Source organism: Haemorhous mexicanus, chromosome 26, assembly GCF_027477595.1.
Source record: "Haemorhous mexicanus isolate bHaeMex1 chromosome 26, bHaeMex1.pri, whole genome shotgun sequence".
NCBI lineage: Eukaryota > Metazoa > Chordata > Aves > Passeriformes > Fringillidae > Haemorhous > Haemorhous mexicanus.
This window is the reverse complement of record NC_082366.1, coordinates 5347366-5366190: the sequence shown is the minus strand read 5'-3', so window position 1 is coordinate 5366190 and position 18825 is coordinate 5347366. Positions and strand designations below refer to the sequence as shown.

Sequence of the window (18825 nt, the reverse complement as noted above, 5' to 3'; positions counted from 1 at the left end):
CAGCTTTGTTCTTGGAAACTTCCCTACAAAGCTTTTTACACTGCTTGCATTCCGAGTGGATTTGTCAAATATAAAAACCTGCTAACACCTTTGGAAATGCTAAACTTTGAAAAACATCCCAGTTTAGCCTGTTTGTTGTTATTCATGCATCATATTTTCTATCCTCTTACAATTTATTGCTAGTAGTATTTGCATGGACACAAGATCTTTTTTCTTCAGCAGTTCTTAAGAGAAAACCCAAAACTGTTTTCTTCTTTCTCAGCAGAGCTGCTCCTTTGTGGATCTGAGTGCCCCTGTTGAAGCTTTAGTGACTGAAATATTGTCTTGCCATGGTTGCTCCCAGACTGGTGCAAGTGTCAGGGCCAAGATTAAATCCTGGGCAGAGAATGACTAAATTTTAAATAGGGTTTAGCTGCAGGACCAGAGTCTGCTCCTGATGCTGCATTTCCATGTTCATGGCAGATAAAAATTAGGGAGGTGGTGGAAGGCTTTGCTGCTTGTTACCTTCCAAGACAATGTGCTATAATAATCCATGTATTAAATGTATTAAAATAATCCCTTTGACTGTCATATCTCTGTCACTGTGAACATTTTCCCTTTAGTTAAAGTGAAACAAACCAGATCTAAAACAAACCAGATCTAAAACAAACCAGATCTAAAACAAACCAGATCTAAAAGTCACAAAGACACCCAACATTTTTGGAGAAGCCTTTTGAATTTCTCCTGTCTCATTTTCACTGGTCATTGCTAGGTGTCATGAAGCAGCAGCTCTGTTATCTTCAGTGTTACCCTTGGGGACCTCCAGGGACAGAATTATGGCTTCAGATTTTAAAATAGATTTGTTTCTAAGCAGAAATCTTGCTGCCTTTATGTAAATACCATTAGTGGTTTAAGACATGGAGAAGTCCCCCAAAAATCACTTGTTAGTAAGAAATTTGTTCCATGTTTGCCACATGTGGTCATTGGTTCTTTAACAGAGACTTTCTTTTCCTCTCTCCCCTCCATGTTTCTTATTGTAAGATCAAATGAGACAAGAGAACTCAGTGCTGTGATCTAAGTCCTCAGATGATAATAATAATAATAATAATAATAATAATAATAATAATAATAATAATAATAATAATAATAATAACAATAACAACAACAGTCATCAGGGGGCTTAATATCAGCATATGAAGAGAAAAAAAATTACAAATGTATATTTCTGGATGAGGGAGGGGGAAAATAGAAAATAATTTGCTAAGTTTCATCTTGTTTGTCCCAAAAAAGTGCATTCTGGTGGAATGGTTTTATTTCTGCAAATGAAACATTTGTTGGAGAACAGCATTCAGCTGGATCCAGGTAGTGTCTCTCCTTGCTCCATGGGTTAAGTGCTTCACAGCTGAGGGAATTATTTTACCAAATAGTTTTTGCTTATCAGCCTCCTCCAATGCTTTTTTTGGATAAATTCATGTCTTTTTCTATCATTTCCAAGTGTAGCTGGAATTTTTATATTTTTTTAAGTGATCCAAGTTTTATTCTTTCTCTCTCCTGCCTCTTTCTTTCCCCAGGCCCCAGTGTTTTCCTGGTCCAGGCTGAGAGATGCTGACCCTGTTCTCAGATGTGAAATGGCCTCTACTGGGGAGGTATCTTTTAGATTTGCTTTCTTGTTTTTTAAACCAAGTTGACTTTAAACATCATGAATCTTTGAAAGTGATCTGATTACTGCCTGAATTGTGATGGCATCTGTTGCTTCTTCAGAAAATTGAAAACATCTTTCTTAGCTGCAAAACCCTCAATGTCCTGGCAAACCCAGTTTTTTCAGCCACTGGATGTCCCTGTTTACCTGCATGTCAGCTCCCTCAGTAGGACCTGGTTGGTGTGGTGGCCTGAAATGAGTTTATCTGAGAATTGTTGGGTTCTGGGTGGCTGTTTTATGACTCATGTGCTTCTGAAAAACAAGTGGTGGCAGCTCCCAAGCCCCATGGACATTGCTGCAGCAGTGATGTGGAGACCCCTGGGCACAAGGGGTTGGTCTTGGGATGTGCCAGTTGCTTAAAGGCAGCAAAAATGTGTGGTGTTTTCTTGTTGCCTGATGACAAAGTGAAAGAAAGAGCCAATAAGATGTGGTGGCTGCTGGAGCTGTGGGTAGTTTGAGCCTGGGCAGCTTTCCCCTTCTCTGTGCAGCCAGGCTGGGAGGTGCTGCTGGAAAATCTCCTGGTGTGGTTGTGGCACACTGTGAGGGCACAGGGCTGGGCCAGGCTCAGCATCCCCACCCTCACAGGCACAGGTTTCCATCCATATCCCCTGACTCACTTAGAACAAAAGGTTTCATGAATTATTGCTGAGCTATTGAGGGTGTCCATAGATACACCCAAGAGCTCTTTAAATTTTGTGTTCTGTTACTTCTAGAGTGAGTTGCAGTAGCAAAATCTTATTCTGTTCCCTCTTGGAAAGTGATTAAACACTGAAGCAATTTGATCAGACTTGCTGTGCCATCACTAGGCAGGTGGCAGGTCTTGGACTGCTCCATTGGGTATGTCCAAAGGAAACATTTACATTTTAGTGTGGAAAAGTACCCTACCCAGGTGCAAAGTAAGAACAGCCTTTAGGTCTCCTGCATCTCTCCAGAATGGTTTTATTTTACTCTTCACAATGTGCTGGAAATCAGTATTGCAGATTTCCTTTCAGTGTAGTTAATGGGCAGGAAAAGTCAAGTGACTTCTGTGACTTCCTGATTTTCAGAACAAAATAGAATACAGAGACAACCTCCTCACCAAAAAAAAAAAATCATAAAAATGTAACTAGGGACAAGAATTATTTTTCTGGGCTTTCTACAGAGTTAGAGATTACCATGGTCATAAAGGAGGGATTATTAACTTTTATGAGTTGGAAAGATCCATATTCACAAATGCCATAAAGTGTGACAGTTATGAAAGTCTTTCTTACAGTGAAGTAAGGATAATGACTTGCTTTGGGTAAAAAGCTCAGTTATTCCTCACAGACATTTTTCACACACATGGCTTGATCTGGGCTTGAATTTGTCACATCTGTCTGGCAGAGATTTATTTTGCTGGAAGCCATGGTTCCCACAACAGGAGAAGACAGTGCTGGGGTTCCTTTGAGGATTGTGGCTGTGGACCCTGCCATGATGATAAACCTCTCCTGGCAGGCTGGGAGCCTGCAAGGGAGGGTCTGTCTGTGCCCCTAAAAACTCCAGGAGTATAGAACACATAGAAAAACATAGAAAACATAGAATTTATCGTGTTGCCATGACTTTTTTTATCCCTTCCCTTGTGGGATTTTTATTTGTTTAGTTGTTCTTTTTTTTCACTTCAGTAGATCTGGCAAATCCTAATTGATTTTTTATGAAATATTGGTTTCTGCTCACCATGGTGAGACCATGAATGGGAGGGTTCACTCTGAGATGGGAAGGACCATAAGAGGAAAATGGGAGAGCAATTCTCCATCAGCTCCTTTATCCCATCTGTATTTGTTGGTAGATTTGTTATTTCACAGAGAAAAATCAGTGACAGTTTCTGCTTCTGATTGTTTTCCAACAAGTTTGGAGCTGACCAGGAAAAGTGAAGATTGTTTGGTTGGTTTTTATCTTTTTAAGCTTTCACAAAAGCTCTCACATTCCTCTTTTTGTCACCAGAATTCCCAGTTTTGGTTAGGAATGCAGCTGAGCCCTTTCAGAAGTTTGTTACCCTGTGATAGTCTGTCAGCAACTGAGCTCCACACCAGTTCTGAGTGCTGGAGAGCTGATAAATGATTCTTGCTGGTTTCTTCCTCAACTGTTTCTTTAAAACTATAATTTATTTCAAATTAATTATTATGAACTTCCCTGATTGCTTTGTTCTTAAGTAAATACTAAAATTGACTTGAAGTTTGTTAATCTGTGGACTTTTAGTGGAAAAGCATCTTCATATCCTGTGGTTTTCCTTCACAAGCAATGCCAGGAGTGCATGAGAGCACAAGCCCTGCCTTACCCTGGTTTGCAGGCACAGAGGAGCCTGCCTGTGTGCACAGCTCTCCCTGGTGTCTAAGCCTTCCAAAATGTTAAATAATTTGCAGTGCAATCCCAAACACTGGAGCAGAGGCTGTGTTCAGCATCCCAATAACTGAGCAGAATCAATTGTTACTCCTCAGTGTGCTCTTTGGAACTAAAGCATTGCTTGTTCCTCCATTATTGCTTCCTTCAAATGGTGAGATTTGTCTGCAGTGATGTTCTGATTAATTCTGTTCTCCATGCAAAGCAGTCTGTCTTCTTCACACAGAAACAAAAGGTCCTGTTTGAAAATGTCATTCCTGTTTCTTTTCCAGGCAATGGGTTTGGGTTGGTTTTGGGTTGGTTTTGGGTTGGTTTTGGGTTGGTTTTGGGTTGGTTTTGGGTTGGTTTTGGGTTCCCCCTGATGCATTCTTTGTGCCTTTCTGCAGGTTGCATGCTTTGGGGAGGATGTGTACTCTGCCTTCCAGAAGGCTCTGCTTGCCACAGGGTTTACATTTCCTAAGGAAGGAATTTTGATTGGAATCCAGGTGAGTCCTAAAGATCAGAGTTTAGAAAGGACCAGCACAGTAGCTTTTGCCTTGATTTCATTCTTGTGGCTTTATGGCTTCAATGTGTTCCTCTGCATTTCATCCTGAAGTGCAGTGTGACAGTGAGGAGCAAACCATGGAGAGATCTTTACTGCATTCAACTGGAGGTTGTCATTGTGTACTTTTCAAGGATCTGCTTTGAAACAGAGGGGCAATAAAGCCCTGTGGGAAGGGAAGGTTGAAATGTTGACCTTCACCTGACATGTAGACTGTAAGTGGTCTTTGAGTATTTGGCTGGAAAAAAGGAGAGCCCCTCTCTGCAGAAATGAGAGGCACAAGGAATGAGGCACCAGGCAGGCTGTGAGCACCAGCACTCTTCTTGATTCACTCACAAACATGAACCCACCTGCCTCATACAGGCAAAATTGTTGGGGTGTCCTCACAGGGAAACACAGTCTCAGAAGGACAGAGAGCACACAGCCTCTCTCAACCATCTCTGAGTGGTTTCAAATGCCAGGATGGTTTCTGCATCCTGTTCTGGTGCTCTGGGGGCTGATCATTGCCAGGGGCACCCACACAGGCTCCCCTGGTGCCTCTGTGATTCACCTGCAGTAGGTGGTGAGCTCAAAGCACACCCCAAGTTTGAAGGCTTCATTGCTTCATGGCTGGCACCTTGCTCTGATTTTTAGACTGAATTTTTATCTATTGTAGAGAGAGAAATGAGAAGCAAAATGGTCTTGAATTCTGCTTTGAGTAAGTGGTCTTTGAGTATTTGGCTGGAAAAAAGGAGAGCCCCTCTCTGCAGAAATGAGAGGCACAAGGAATGAGGCACCAGGCAGGCTGTGAGCACCAGCACTCTTCTTGTTTCACTCACAAACATGAACCCACCTGCCTCATCCAGGCAAAATTGTTGGGGTGTCCTCACAGGGAAACACAGTCTCAGAAGGACAGAGAGCACACGGCCTCTCTCAACCATCTCTGAGTGGTTTCAAATGCCAGGATGGTTTCTGCATCCTCTTCTGGTGCTCTGATCATTGCCAGGGGCACCCACACAGGCTCCCCTGGTGCCTCTGTGATTCACCTGCAGTAGGTGGTGAGCTCAAAGCACACCTCAAGTTTGAAGGCTTCATTGCTTCATGGCTGGCACCTTGCTCTGATTTTTAGACTGAATTTTTATCTATTGTAGAGAGAGAAATGAGAAGCAAAATGGTCTTGGATTCTGCTTTCTCCAAAGCAGCTAGGCTCATGTTTCAGTGATTTGCTGCACATCTCTACCTTGCTGTTAATCATGGTGAGGTTAGAGGACACTGCCTTCTGGAAGGTAAAAGGCAAATGGATTTATTTAACAGGAGGAGAGAGGGAGATCTTGGTTTCCTTGCAGATGTTTCTGGGGTGTTTTGCAGTTTGAGAGCCAAGTGGTGCTGCTGTGATGTGCAGTCCAAACTGAGCCCAGGGTGCCCAGGCAAGGATCCCACCTTGCTGGAGCTGCCAGGCTGGTGTGCAGTTCCAGAGGTCACCCTCTGGTGCCATGCTGAGCTGGGGACAGCCAAGTCACCTGCCAGGGTCAGGCAGGGGAGTGCTCCCTGACATGCAGGGGCAGCACAAGGCAGGTTGGGCAGCTGGTGGGGACTGTGAGCCTGCTGGCTTGTCCTTTGTCAGTGACACTGCCCAGGGCAGGGGTCTGAGAGGTCTGGTGCTCTCCCAGGGGAGGTGGATTAGGACTTCCATGGTAGACAAATGAAACTCTGCCAGTTTGTGTCAGCTGATAACCTACCTCTTCCCACAGTCTGCAGAAATCTAGGATGCTGAAACCCTGAGCTGGCCATTGAATAATTTATATTTTATGCAAAAAAAGTTGAAAAGCTAGTTTTTTTTCTTTCCCATTGGGCCATTCAATGATCTCTCTGGGATGGAGTGCATCTGTCTTACACACAAGATACAGAAAACATTAATAGAGTATTTTATTTTTAAAACCTGGCACTCCAAGTCTGTTGTTTCAAGGTAACCTTCTGCCTTGGTTCCTTACATTCCAGAAGTTTTGCATCCTCCACAGTGGGTTTGGATACAGAAGCCAGGATTCTCCCAGGAGATGGGCTGGTTTCATTCTGAGCTGGATCTCAGTGAGAACTGATGTATCTGTATTGAATGAGCTGAGGATGTGGTCCTTTACAAACAGCAAGGCTTGCTGGAAAACATGAGGGGTTGTAAGAAATGGAACTTTTCAGATAAAGGAAAAAAAAAATGCAATTCTCCTACAATAAATGCCTTCCACTAAGTAAATCTGCTTGTACTTTTCACCTTTAGCAACTAATGGTTTCTTACACAGGTTATTTCAGCCAGCTTGTAAATCTGAGGCTGCTCCAATGCAAGCTGACAGCTGTAATTTCTTTTTGCAGAGAGGCTGTTTTCTGTGTCACAAGTGTTCAGTACATGTTTGATAGAAGTTTATAATGCTGTTGTGAAAGCCAACACCCCTGACCAGAAGGCAGAACCACTCTCTCTGACTGGGAAGCTGCCAACCCTGTCACCCTGTATATTTATATTTCCCAGCTAATGTACAGAATGAGATGGCTTTCAGAATCAGTGCTCAGGGGAAAGAACCCTCTTTAGTCCTTTTCTTCTGAGGAAATTGTTGACCCTTCAGGATATTGCTCTCTCATCCATAAAGGTTAAGCTATCAGTGGCTCCAGCAGGAGCAAGGGAGCTTGTAATAATCTTACTTGCAAATATGGGTAAGACCAGAGCAAGCTAAGGTTAAAAGCAAGGTTTGGCTTGCCTTGGGAGTGAGAAGGGCATGTGTTGCATCTGGTATTTGCATTGCTGTACCTTCAACATCCCAAAGATACTTAGGCTGATACTTTCACTCAGCTGTTAGTCCAGAACAGCTTGTTCAGGTGCAGGTGTCTGCAGGAGGTGGTTCTATCTTTCTGGATGATGTTGAGTCTGGAAATCATTATAAGACAATCTTTCAAAGGTGCTGTGAGTCAGGCATTCAGGTCCCCACGGGAATGTGCCATCCCAGTCTCCTGACTCCATTTCCAAATTCCCACAGGAGTTGGAAATGGACTCACACATGCACAAGCTCTTTTTTGTGTGAGTGTGCAAACAGAGCACTCAAAGGCAGCCCAAAGCCATCCATATATGTTATCTGCCAGAAGAGAAAGCAAATGTCTGAGCAATTGAAAATACATTGAATTAAGAACTGAGGAGACTCTGGTTGGTGTATTTCAGAAGGCAGTTGCCCAGATATTTAATATACAGTAGCAAATCTTTACTGGTTGCAGTGTGACTTAGTATGGGAGCACTTAGTCTGGTGTAGCACAGTCTGTCTTAGTTCAGAGTCTCTTGGGCTCCAGGATCCAGACACTTCTCTTGGAATGGTGCTGTACATGCACATGCAGACATTTCTGTCCATGCACACACACAGCACAGAAAGCTGAATTTCCCTCTTAGCACAGTGTGGATGTGCTTCATGTTGCCCAAAAATGTACTGTTCAAATCCTGCCTTTGGTGCTATATCTAAAAAATTCCCTTTTTTTCAGGAGTCCTTCCGCCCCAGGTTCCTCAGTGTAGCAGAACTGCTGCACGAGCAAGGCTTCAAGGTAGGTGGTTCCACTTGGTTAAAGCTGGAGAGCTTCCAAAACCTCCCATGTCCCCCAGCCTGCTACAGGAGCACTGCAGTTCCTCTGGGGATGGAGAAGAAGGGATGTTTCCAGTGTCCAGCAGGGATTTTCAGCTGAGTGATCCATGAAGTCAGCAGGCACCACCCAATTAAAAGTTTTCATGTTTGTTTAATTGAGCATATGGGTCAGTTGTGAGGGCAGGAACAGCCTTGGCTCTGCAGCCAAGATGGCATTGTACACTGCCCCAGCTTCTCCAGGAAATAAAAGTGCCAATGGGATGCCATGTATGGCAGGAGACAAGCAAGGGAAGAATTTGTGTGGAGTATATCTGTGTGGTGCTGCATTTTCAGTGGCACAAGCTGCAGATAATGAACTTTGTGGTGTTGGCATCACTCTTGTGACTCCTCTGTGTTATTTTGCATCCATTTCTCTATGGAAAAGCAACACAGCCCCAGAAGAGTGGGGAGAGTTCTGCTTTTCAAAACTTAGCACTAAACATTAAAAAAAAAAAATAAACATGGCAAAAAAAAAAATTCCAAGTGATTGAACTTAAGCCCTATTGAAAGTCACAGGGATTTAGGTTTTCCTAAGCCACTTCACTGCTCCTGGAAGTGCTGCTACCATTCACTGAGTGTCCTCCATCAGGAAATCACAGATACCAGGAAGCTGGGAAGGTTGTTCTGTTCTCTGTGTGTCTCTCTGGATGGAGAGACACCCTTTTTGTGAGAAATGCCCTCCAAAATCTGCTCTGACAACAAGGCTGTGTGTTGGGTCAGGCCCAGATGAGTTCAGTGAAGAGTTTTGTGAATTACATCGTTAACATCCTTTTTTTTTTTTTTTTTTCCTGGGACAGCTTTATGCCACAGAAGCAACCTCAGCCTGGCTCCATGCTCATGGCATCCCAGCAGATCCTGTGGCATGGCCATCCCAGGAGGGCCAGAGTCCCAGCCTCCCTTCAGTCAGGAGGTGAGAGACCAAGCCACCTTGAGCAATGTGTGTTTACAATCCAGGACAGCAAATCAAGGGGCAAATTGCTGGTCCTGGTGAGATCAATGGAAGGGATTTAATGGGGCTTTGAATTCAACCCAAAAGTTTTGGTTTGTCTGATTCTGTCTGGAGTTGCCACAGCAGGGAGGTTTCAGCTTAATGAGCTCCTCATTGGACAGTCCTGTTTAGTATGGCTTACATGTATTGCTCCATGCTTTATTTCCATACAAGGATAGATGAAATCTGAATATTTGGCCTTTTAATGACAGTCATGCCTTTAACTGACGCATGACTGACTGTCATTAAAAGGCTAAATAAACATCTCAGTTGTGCTGAGCTGTATCAAGGCTGAATTCTGCTTTGCAGAATTAGAACTGAAATAAATCCAAAACCCTGAATAAAGCTTAGTGCCTCAACCCCTCCACCCTTGTTTCTTGAGCAAAGACTAAGCTCAAATGACATTTTCCAGGCCTGTTTAGCTGCTTGCCTGTGCTATTAATTTGAGGTTTTTATTAGGAAGGACACATTGTCACACTGTCTTGTGCCTTGTCTCTTCAGGCTGCTGAGGGATAGGAAAGTAGATCTGGTGATTAACCTGCCCAACAGCAGCACCAGGTTTGTCCATGACAATTATGTGATCCGGAGGATGGCTGTTGACAGTGGGACTGCTCTGCTCACCAACTTCAAGGTACTTCCCACATTGTTCTTCCTCCTCTTAGACATAAGAGCCCTCAGAGCTTCCAAGCCCTTGTGACCATAAATTCCAGTCTGTTTGGACACTAATTATCTCTTTGTATGTGAAAATAATTAATAATTAATGTATGTGAAAATCATGGCAGCACAGTGGTTTAAATACATCTTCTTTTTGCTGCCATACAAAATGACACCAATGGCAACCCAACCAAATCAAACCAACCAAAAAAAAATATAAATTCTGAAGTCCTGCACTGTGCAGCTGGAATTGTTGCTGCATCATTTTCACTTCAGAGCAAACATCTCACACAGGGTAGCATGAAACATCTTTAAATCAGGCACAGGAAGTGCTTTTTAGTAGGATGTTATCCTGGTATGGCCCTTAAACCTTGCAGCAGGATGCAGCTGGGCTTTCCTGAATGATCCTTGGGGCAGTCCAGTTCAGAAGTGCCATCCAAGTGGAATTGCTGCCTGTCCTGTTGCAGTCCCAGCTGGGTTTGTAGCTCCTGACAAAGCCCTCCCCACACTGATAGGGTATAAAAATTAGGAAATGCAAGGTGGGACTCCTGCCAGCAGTACCCTGCCTTCCTTTGCAAGGCTTTGGCTGTCACCAAAGAGCCTCATCTGGTTCTCATTAAGCACAGCAGCCAAACTCCCACTGGTTGTGGTGGGCACTGCCATGGAACCCAGTGCCTTGAACTGGTGTCCAGCTGTTCAAAAGCTTCTGCTGTGCTTGGAGTGAGTGGAGAGCAGGGAGGATGACAAGCTGAAGGTTCCCAGGATGATGGCCAGGCATGATGAGCAGGAGTGGGGAATTCAAGATGCATCATTGCCAAACACCTTCTGACAACCACAAGGGTCCCCAGCCAAAATTTATTACCACACCTGCTTGCTGCCTTTCACTGAACTGTTTGCAGAGTCTTAATCTCTGAGTTTGAGAGAGGAAAACAAGCCTGGTTCTCTTTACATTTGGGCTGCAAACAGCAGCTCCCATGGGACAGAGCTGTCTTGCAAAGGAAGCCTGGGCACATCTGCATCTCTGCAGCTGGACACACAGGCTCCAGAGGGCTGGAGTCAGCTCCTGTGCCCAGCCACCTTGAAATTGGTATTGATTTGATGGTCTCAAGGACTGGACCTGCACCAGGGAGTTTCAGGGTGACAGAGCAGAAATGTGGAGCCTGCTCTGTCATGCAGCCTTTGCAATGCTCAGTCCTCCTCTGCTTTGTATTGACAGGTGACAAAGCTTTTTGCTGAAGCTCTCAAATACTCTGGAAAATTGGACTCCAGGAGTCTCTTCCACTACAGACAGACTGACAATGGGAACACTGCATAGAACTCTCTCCAGCCTGCAATCTTACTGCTTCTGGTGCCTCAAGAGAGAGTGGATTTCAGATCATCCACCTAACCATCCTTTCCATGTATTTTGCTTTTGTTTGGTCTTTTTCAGCCTGCAGATTTGATGGGAGAAAAAGGCTGCTGTGTGTGTCCTGGAATTGCTTCCAAGTTCTGCTCAGTCCTTCAGGCTATTGCCATGACTATTTTTGACATTCTCATTCAATAGTGTGAATTCAGGTGGCTCTCCCTGTATCATAAAGACTCTTTCTCAGCCTTGTTTCTGCCTTCAGAAGGGGAGAACTCCCCAAACACTTCCCACACGTTGCTGTCCAACACTTTGTGCCGTGATTGTGGGCATTAAAATCAAACCCTTTGAAAATGAAGGGAAAGTGTTGCAGTGCTTTACCCCCTCCCAGTTCACTGCCCCTTTCATTTCCATTCCACCCTCTCTGCTGCTTTTGCAGCTCTTCAGCTGCTGCTGTGGAGCAGATCCCTGCTGTAGCACTGGGCTGAGTTATCCTTGGCAGTGCTTTTTGAAGCTGCTGATGGTGCACTGAGGGTGGTGTGGATGAGATGAGCAAACCTGGGCTGCTTCTTGTATGGGCTCCCAAGTTCCCTTGAGTCCCAAGGAGCTTTGAGTGTGGAGAGAGAATCAGGGTGAAGAGGTTTTCTGTTTGTTTTTCTTGTTTTGGTTTTTTTTTTTAATTAATGCTGAAACCTATCAGGAAGGATATAAAATCTGATGAGAGCTGTTCCTGATATGAGCAAAGGTATGAGCAGAGTCTGGGATTGCCTTTAGTTACCAAGGGACTCTCTGAACACTAGGTGTCAACTGCCAAGACCAATTTTTGAGCCAGACTTTATTTCTGTGCTTTTTTCATGCTTTCTCTTCAGTACTTTATTTTGTGATGAACACAACCCTGCCTGCTGTGCACAGGGAGAGCTTTGCACTTTTAGAGTAGAGATGCTATTAGAAAAACAGCAACAACAAAAACCCCCAAACCAACCAAAACTGCAGAAGAGCCCAAAGGCATCAACTGTTCACCCATTCAGTTGTGAAATGGGTGACTAATGGTGGTTAATGAAGCAGCACTCCAAAGGCAACCTGTGCATATTTTTTCAGTGGCAAAAATCCCATTAGCAGCTGGTGTCATCTCACATCCACCCACCCTGCTTTCACCTCTAGTAGAGAAAAAAGCAATATCTTAAAACATCTGTATTCTCTTGTTCTTCTTCTTTTGTTTTGGCACTCACCTTATGAGTTGAAGATGAAATAAATGCCTGGATTGTGACAGCTGCTCATTCTTAAATTCTGCATGGCCAGGATTCTGCCCTTCTTTTTTTTTTAAGTCTTCTTTTAAAGCCTTGATGAAAACTGGTCTGTTAGGAAACCATCATTCTTACAGGTGACAGTGACAACATCATTTAGTGCAGAGCTGCTGAAATGCCTCAGAGGTGAGGAGGTGCTGGGAAAAGAGCAGGAGGACAACAACTGCAGCTGTGTGTGTTCCAGAGAAGGGAGAAGCCCTGATCCCCTGAGACTGACCTGTGAAATACAAGTGAGCAGACACAGGATAGAGCAGTGGGCTAACAAATATTGGAGAGATGGGAACTTTTACAAAGGGGCTGCCAATTCTGGAAAAATAGGAAAACTTTGCTGTTGATTCAACTGTGTGACCAGTGCTGCTGTGGCAGTTAGCTGGCAGTGTGGCTGCATCCATGTGAACTTGCACACACATCCCTGTTGCTGCAGCAGCTGCAGGTGCTTCATCCTCAGCTCCTTTGGTGCCCATACAATTGGAGTGGAATCCTGTAGAAAAACACACCAGGGCTGAAGGCACCCTGAGTACTGTGTGATGATGCAGTAGTGTGAATGTGAGATGATGCAGTAATGGGAATGTGAGATGATGCAGTAATGGGAATGTGAGATGATGCAGTAGTGTGAATGTGTGGTGATGCAGTAATGGGAATGTGAGATGATGCAGTAATGGGAATGTGAGATGATGCAGTAATGGGAATGTGAGATGATGCAGTAATGGGAATGTGAGAATATGCAGTAATGGGAATGTGTGATGATGCAGTAATGGGAATGTGTGGTGATGCAGTAATGGGAATGTGTGATGATGCAGTAATGGGAATGTGAGATGATACAGTAATGGGAATGTGAGATGATGCAGTAATGTGAGTGTGAGATGATGCAGTAATGTGAATGTGAGATGATGCAGTAATGGGAATGTGTGGTGATGCAGTAATGGGAATGTGTGGTGATGCAGTAATGTGAATGTGAGATGATGCAGTAATGGGAATGTGAGATGATGCAGTAATGTGAATGTGAGATGATGCAGTAATGGGAATGTGAGATGATGCAGTAATGGGAATGTGAGATGATGCAGTAATGGCAATGTGTGATGATGCAGTAGTGTGAATGTGTGATGATGCAGTAATGGGAATGTGTGATGATGCAGTAATGGGAATGTGAGATGATGCAGTAATGTGAATGTGTGATGATGCAGTAATGTGAATGTGAGATGATGCAGTAGTGTGAATGTGAGATGATGCAGTAATGGGAATGTGTGATGATGCAGTAATGTGAATGTGAGATGATGCAGTAATGTGAATGTGTGATGATGCAGTAGTGTGAATGTGTGGTGATGCAGTAATGTGAATGTGTGATGATGCAGTAATGGGAATGTGAGATGATGCAGTAATGTGAATGTGAGATGATGCAGTAGTGTGAATGTGAGATGATGCAGTAATGGGAATGTGTGATGATGCAGTAATGGGAATGTGTGATGATGCAGTAATGGGAATGTGAGATGATGCAGTAGTGTGAATGTGTGATGATGCAGTAATGTGAATGTGAGATGATGCAGTAATGGGAATGTGTGATGATGCAGTAATGGGAATGTGAGATGATGCAGTAGTGTGAATGTGTGATGATGCAGTAATGTGAATGTGTGATGATGCAGTAATGGGAATGTGTGATGATGCAGTAATGGGAATGTGAGATGATGCAGTAATGTGAATGTGAGATGATGCAGTAATGGGAATGTGAGATGATGCAGTAATGGGAATGTGTGATGATGCAGTAATGGGAATGTGTGGTGATGCAGTAATGTGAATGTGTGATGATGCAGTAATGGGAATGTGAGATGATGCAGTAGTGTGAATGTGAGATGATGCAGTAATGGGAATGTGTGATGATGCAGTAATGGGAATGTGTGATGATGCAGTAATGGGAATGTGAGATGATGCAGTAGTGTGAATGTGTGATGATGCAGTAATGTGAATGTGAGATGATGCAGTAATGGGAATGTGTGATGATGCAGTAATGGGAATGTGAGATGATGCAGTAGTGTGAATGTGTGATGATGCAGTAATGTGAATGTGTGATGATGCAGTAATGGGAATGTGTGATGATGCAGTAATGGGAATGTGAGATGATGCAGTAATGTGAATGTGAGATGATGCAGTAATGGGAATGTGAGATGATGCAGTAATGGGAATGTGTGATGATGCAGTAATGGGAATGTGTGGTGATGCAGTAATGTGAATGTGTGATGATGCAGTAATGGGAATGTGAGATGATGCAGTAGTGTGAATGTGAGATGATGCAGTAATGTGAATGTGAGATGATGCAGTAATGGGAATGTGTGATGATGCAGTAATGGGAATGTGTGATGATGCAGTAATGGGAATGTGTGATGATGCTGTAGTGTGAATGTGTGGTGATGCAGTAATGTGAATGTGAGATGATGCAGTAATGGGAATGTGTGATGATGCAGTAATGGGAATGTGTGATGATGCAGTAATGGGAATGTGAGATGATGCAGTAATGGGAATGTGAGATGATGCAGTAATGGGAATGTGTGATGATGCAGTAATGGGAATGTGTGGTGATGCAGTAATGTGAATGTGTGATGATGCAGTAATGGGAATGTGAGATGATGCAGTAGTGTGAATGTGAGATGATGCAGTAGTGTGAATGTGAGATGATGCAGTAATGGGAATGTGAGATGATGCAGTAGTGTGAATGTGTGATGATGCAGTAATGTGAATGTGAGATGATGCAGTAGTGTGAATGTGAGATGATGCAGTAATGGAAATGTGAGATGATGCAGTAATGGGAATGTGTGATGATGCAGTAATGTGAATGTGTGGTGATGCAGTAATGGGAATGTGAGATGATGCAGTAATGTGAATGTGTGATGATGCAGTAATGGGAATGTGTGATGATGCAGTAGTGTGAATGTGAGATGATGCAGTAATGGGAATGTGAGATGATGCAGTAATGGGAATGTGAGATGATGCAGTAATGGGAATGTGAGATGATGCAGTAATGGGAATGTGTGATGATGCAGTAATGGGAATGTGTGGTGATGCAGTAATGGGAATGTGTGATGATGCAGTAGTGTGAATGTGTGATGATGCAGTAATGGGAATGTGTGATGATGCAGTAATGGGAATGTGAGATGATGCAGTAATGGGAATGTGTGATGATGCAGTAATGTGAATGTGTGATGATGCAGTAATAGGAATGTGAGATGATGCAGTAATGTGAATGTGAGATGATGCAGTAATGTGAATGTGAGATGATGCAGTAATGGGAATGTGTGATGATGCAGTAATGGGAATGTGAGATGATGCAGTAGTGTGAATGTGAGATGATGCAGTAATGGGAATGTGAGATGATGCAGTAATGGCAATGTGAGATGATGCAGTAATGGGAATGTGTGATGATGCAGTAATGTGAATGTGAGATGATGCAGTAGTGTGAATGTGAGATGATGCAGTAATGTGAATGTGAGATGATGCAGTAGTGTGAATGTGAGATGATGCAGTAATGGGAATGTGTGGTGATGCAGTAATGGGAATGTGAGATGATGCAGTAATGGGAATGTGTGATGATGCAGTAGTGTGAATGTGAGATGATGCAGTAATGGGAATGTGTGATGATGCAGTAATGGGAATGTGTGATGATGCAGTAATGGGAATGTGAGATGATGCAGTAATGGGAATGTGTGATGATGCAGTAATGGGAATGTGAGATGATGCAGTAATGGGAATGTGTGATGATGCAGTAATGGGAATGTGTGATGATGCAGTAATGGGAATGTGAGATGATGCAATAGTGTGAATGTGTGGTGATGCAGTAATGGGAATGTGTGATGATGCAGTAATAGGAATGTGAGATGATGCAGTAATGGGAATGTGTGATGATGCAGTAGTGTGAATGTGAGATGATGCAGTAATGGGAATGTGTGGTGATGCAGTAATGTGAATGTTCTGCTGCTGGTGTTACACTCTGGGCCCTTTCCCCTCTCTGTACACACACCATCCCCTTCGCTGCCTTTGCTCCATCTCCTTTTGCTGTCTCCTCCCCTCCCTCCCCGTTGCTCTGACTGATGCAAGATGAAACTCCAACTTCTGTCATGGTCAGAAGGAGTCAAGGAATCCTCCTCCAGCTCACTTCAGGCTGACAGTGATGCTTGGCTGAATTCTTTTCTTGATTTTCCTTTCTTTTTTTATGCGGACACTATAGGAAAAGATTTTTAAGTGTCTACAGCTGTTGGGATCAATGCAGAGCTAAAAAAAAGTTACAATTAGTATCCTTTGTACCAAGCTCATCTCTGCTCTCAACGGATTCTCTCTTACAAATGTCTTTTTCTTATTAATCTTGGGGAGGCTGACAATGACAGATGAAAGAGGAGGCTGTTCAGAGTTAAGAAATATCCTAATCTACGAGCACTCAAATAATTTTACTCTTTTTTACTGTCTTAAAAGAGAGCTGATAAAAGAGATTCATGAAGGTATAAGAGACAGCACAAAGCACAACTTTTGAGATAAGCACAAGAAATGGTGACAAGAGCCCTGATGAAATATAAAGGGAACTAATTTTTAGGAAAAGTGTTGTTTTTTTTTTTCTCAGTAGTCAGTCTGCTGAGCACACTTTGGAGGATAGCTCTCCAAGTGTGCTGAATGATGGGAAGCTCTGGAGGCTTGATTTCCCAGGAGACACTGGTGAATATTGAAGTCAGGCTCTTTCTCCAGTTGATCACCTTCCTGGCTTTACTGTTCTGCAGTTAGCACCCTTTAAATCACCTGGGGATTGCTCAGGCAGCCCCTGCACAGGTTAGTAGCCAGGCTGGGATGGTTCAGCTTAGTGAAAGCAAAAAGAAAAGAATGTAAGATATTGGACAATTTCACATTACCTCTTTCTGCTTTCCTGTAGAGATCTTAAAACAGAGCAAGATGAAAGTGTATTCTTTATATAAATAAAAGTAAAAACCTTCTGAAAAACTCTAGGAAAGCTCTTTGCTCTGAGGCCATTTAAAACAGAGTCAGGTTTGTGACAGTCCTAGGAAACAACCAAGCAGAAATGACTCCATGATCTGGAGGAGCTCTGGGCAGTGAGCAGAGAGATGAGTCTTGCTTGACTTGCAGGTTGCTGCATCTCCTGGACTGCATGTTGCCACCAGCCTTTAAGGCATCTGCTTCTCCTTCCCCCACAAACCATGTATATTTTGCACTCCCAAGGTTTAAAAGTCTTTTTGTGCTTGATCACAGGCATCTAGGAGTCTGGGAGCTCAGCACCTCTGTATCTTTCTAATAAAGGTAGGGAAGGATTGGAAGTTCTCACAGTCCCAAGCCCCACACCTGCAGCGTGTGCTGTGCCAAGCCTTGATGCACCCCTGCTGCCTGTGTGCCAGCCTGATGCCAACAAACCCTGGCAGGAGGGTGGGCTCATGCCACAGCCCACATGAGGTGCTAAATGAGAGAGGACCTCTGGCTCCTTCTGTTCAGAGTGTTTCTAATTCCAAGCCGAGCAGCCTGGGCCTTGGGAAGCTTCCATGCCATGGTGCTGCTGCCATCTCTGCGTGGGCAGGAGTGCTGCCATGCCATGTGAAGCATATGAACACTGCTGCATTAGCCATCTGCAGGACATGGAAATCTGCTCTGCTGCACCAGTCAGCTGCCAAACAGTTCCCAAACTCTCTGTTCTTCTTCCCTCTGCACCTCAGTGTCTACCACTGCAGAATGTAATTTTTAAGGAGTACTCTCGTGTCGCCACGTTTCTCTTCACAGAGAAAAGCAAGGCACAGTTCTGCCCAAGAATATTTCTGGGTTTTACATTCTCTGAACCTCAGAGAAAGGAAAAACAATTCTTATCTCATTTGCTGTGCCTGTGTTTTGCCAAAGTAGAAAGCAATGTGGAGATTGTTTACCCACAGTGATGGGGTTTTGTTTCCTTGGCCTTTCAGGGCCAGGGGTGTGTGTGTGTGGTGGGACTGTCACTGACAGTCACGAGATTCTGGGCAGTGTGTGCAGAGTTGGGGGCTTGGCAGATTCAGTTTAGATGTAATGCAATACAGTGTAACATAGTAGAGAATAATACAGAATAATAAAATAATTAATTAGCCATCTGATAAGATGGAGTCAGATGCATCATTCTCTCCCCCTCGTCAGGGGCTGGCCTGTTTCAATAATCTAGTTATGCTATAACATTTATTTCACCTTTACATTGAAGAGAATTTACATAGGAACCTTTTGATGTGGCCTAATTAAATGGAGAACATTTTGTCATTATCTAGGAAGGCTCAGCTCTCCCTCATCCTCATAATTAAAATATATTGAATTCTGCAGGCTGATAGTACCACTTGAGATAAAC

At 43.6% G+C, this 18825-nt stretch overlaps 1 protein-coding gene across 2 annotated transcripts in view; it reads left to right on the top strand.

Annotated features, from left to right (window-relative positions):
- CPS1 (carbamoyl-phosphate synthase 1) overlaps positions 1-12448 on the top strand; it is a 79468-nt gene extending 67020 nt beyond the window's left edge. For both annotated transcript variants that reach the window (XM_059868284.1, XM_059868283.1), the window contains 6 exons: positions 1551-1625; positions 4420-4518; positions 8061-8120; positions 8995-9107; positions 9687-9816; positions 11056-12448. In XM_059868284.1, coding sequence (XP_059724267.1) covers positions 1551-1625; positions 4420-4518; positions 8061-8120; positions 8995-9107; positions 9687-9816; positions 11056-11154 — 576 coding nt within the window. In that variant the 3' untranslated portion in view covers positions 11155-12448. The remainder of the gene's footprint in view (positions 1-1550; positions 1626-4419; positions 4519-8060; positions 8121-8994; positions 9108-9686; positions 9817-11055) is intronic.
- The last annotated feature ends 6377 nt before the right edge of the window (positions 12449-18825 follow it).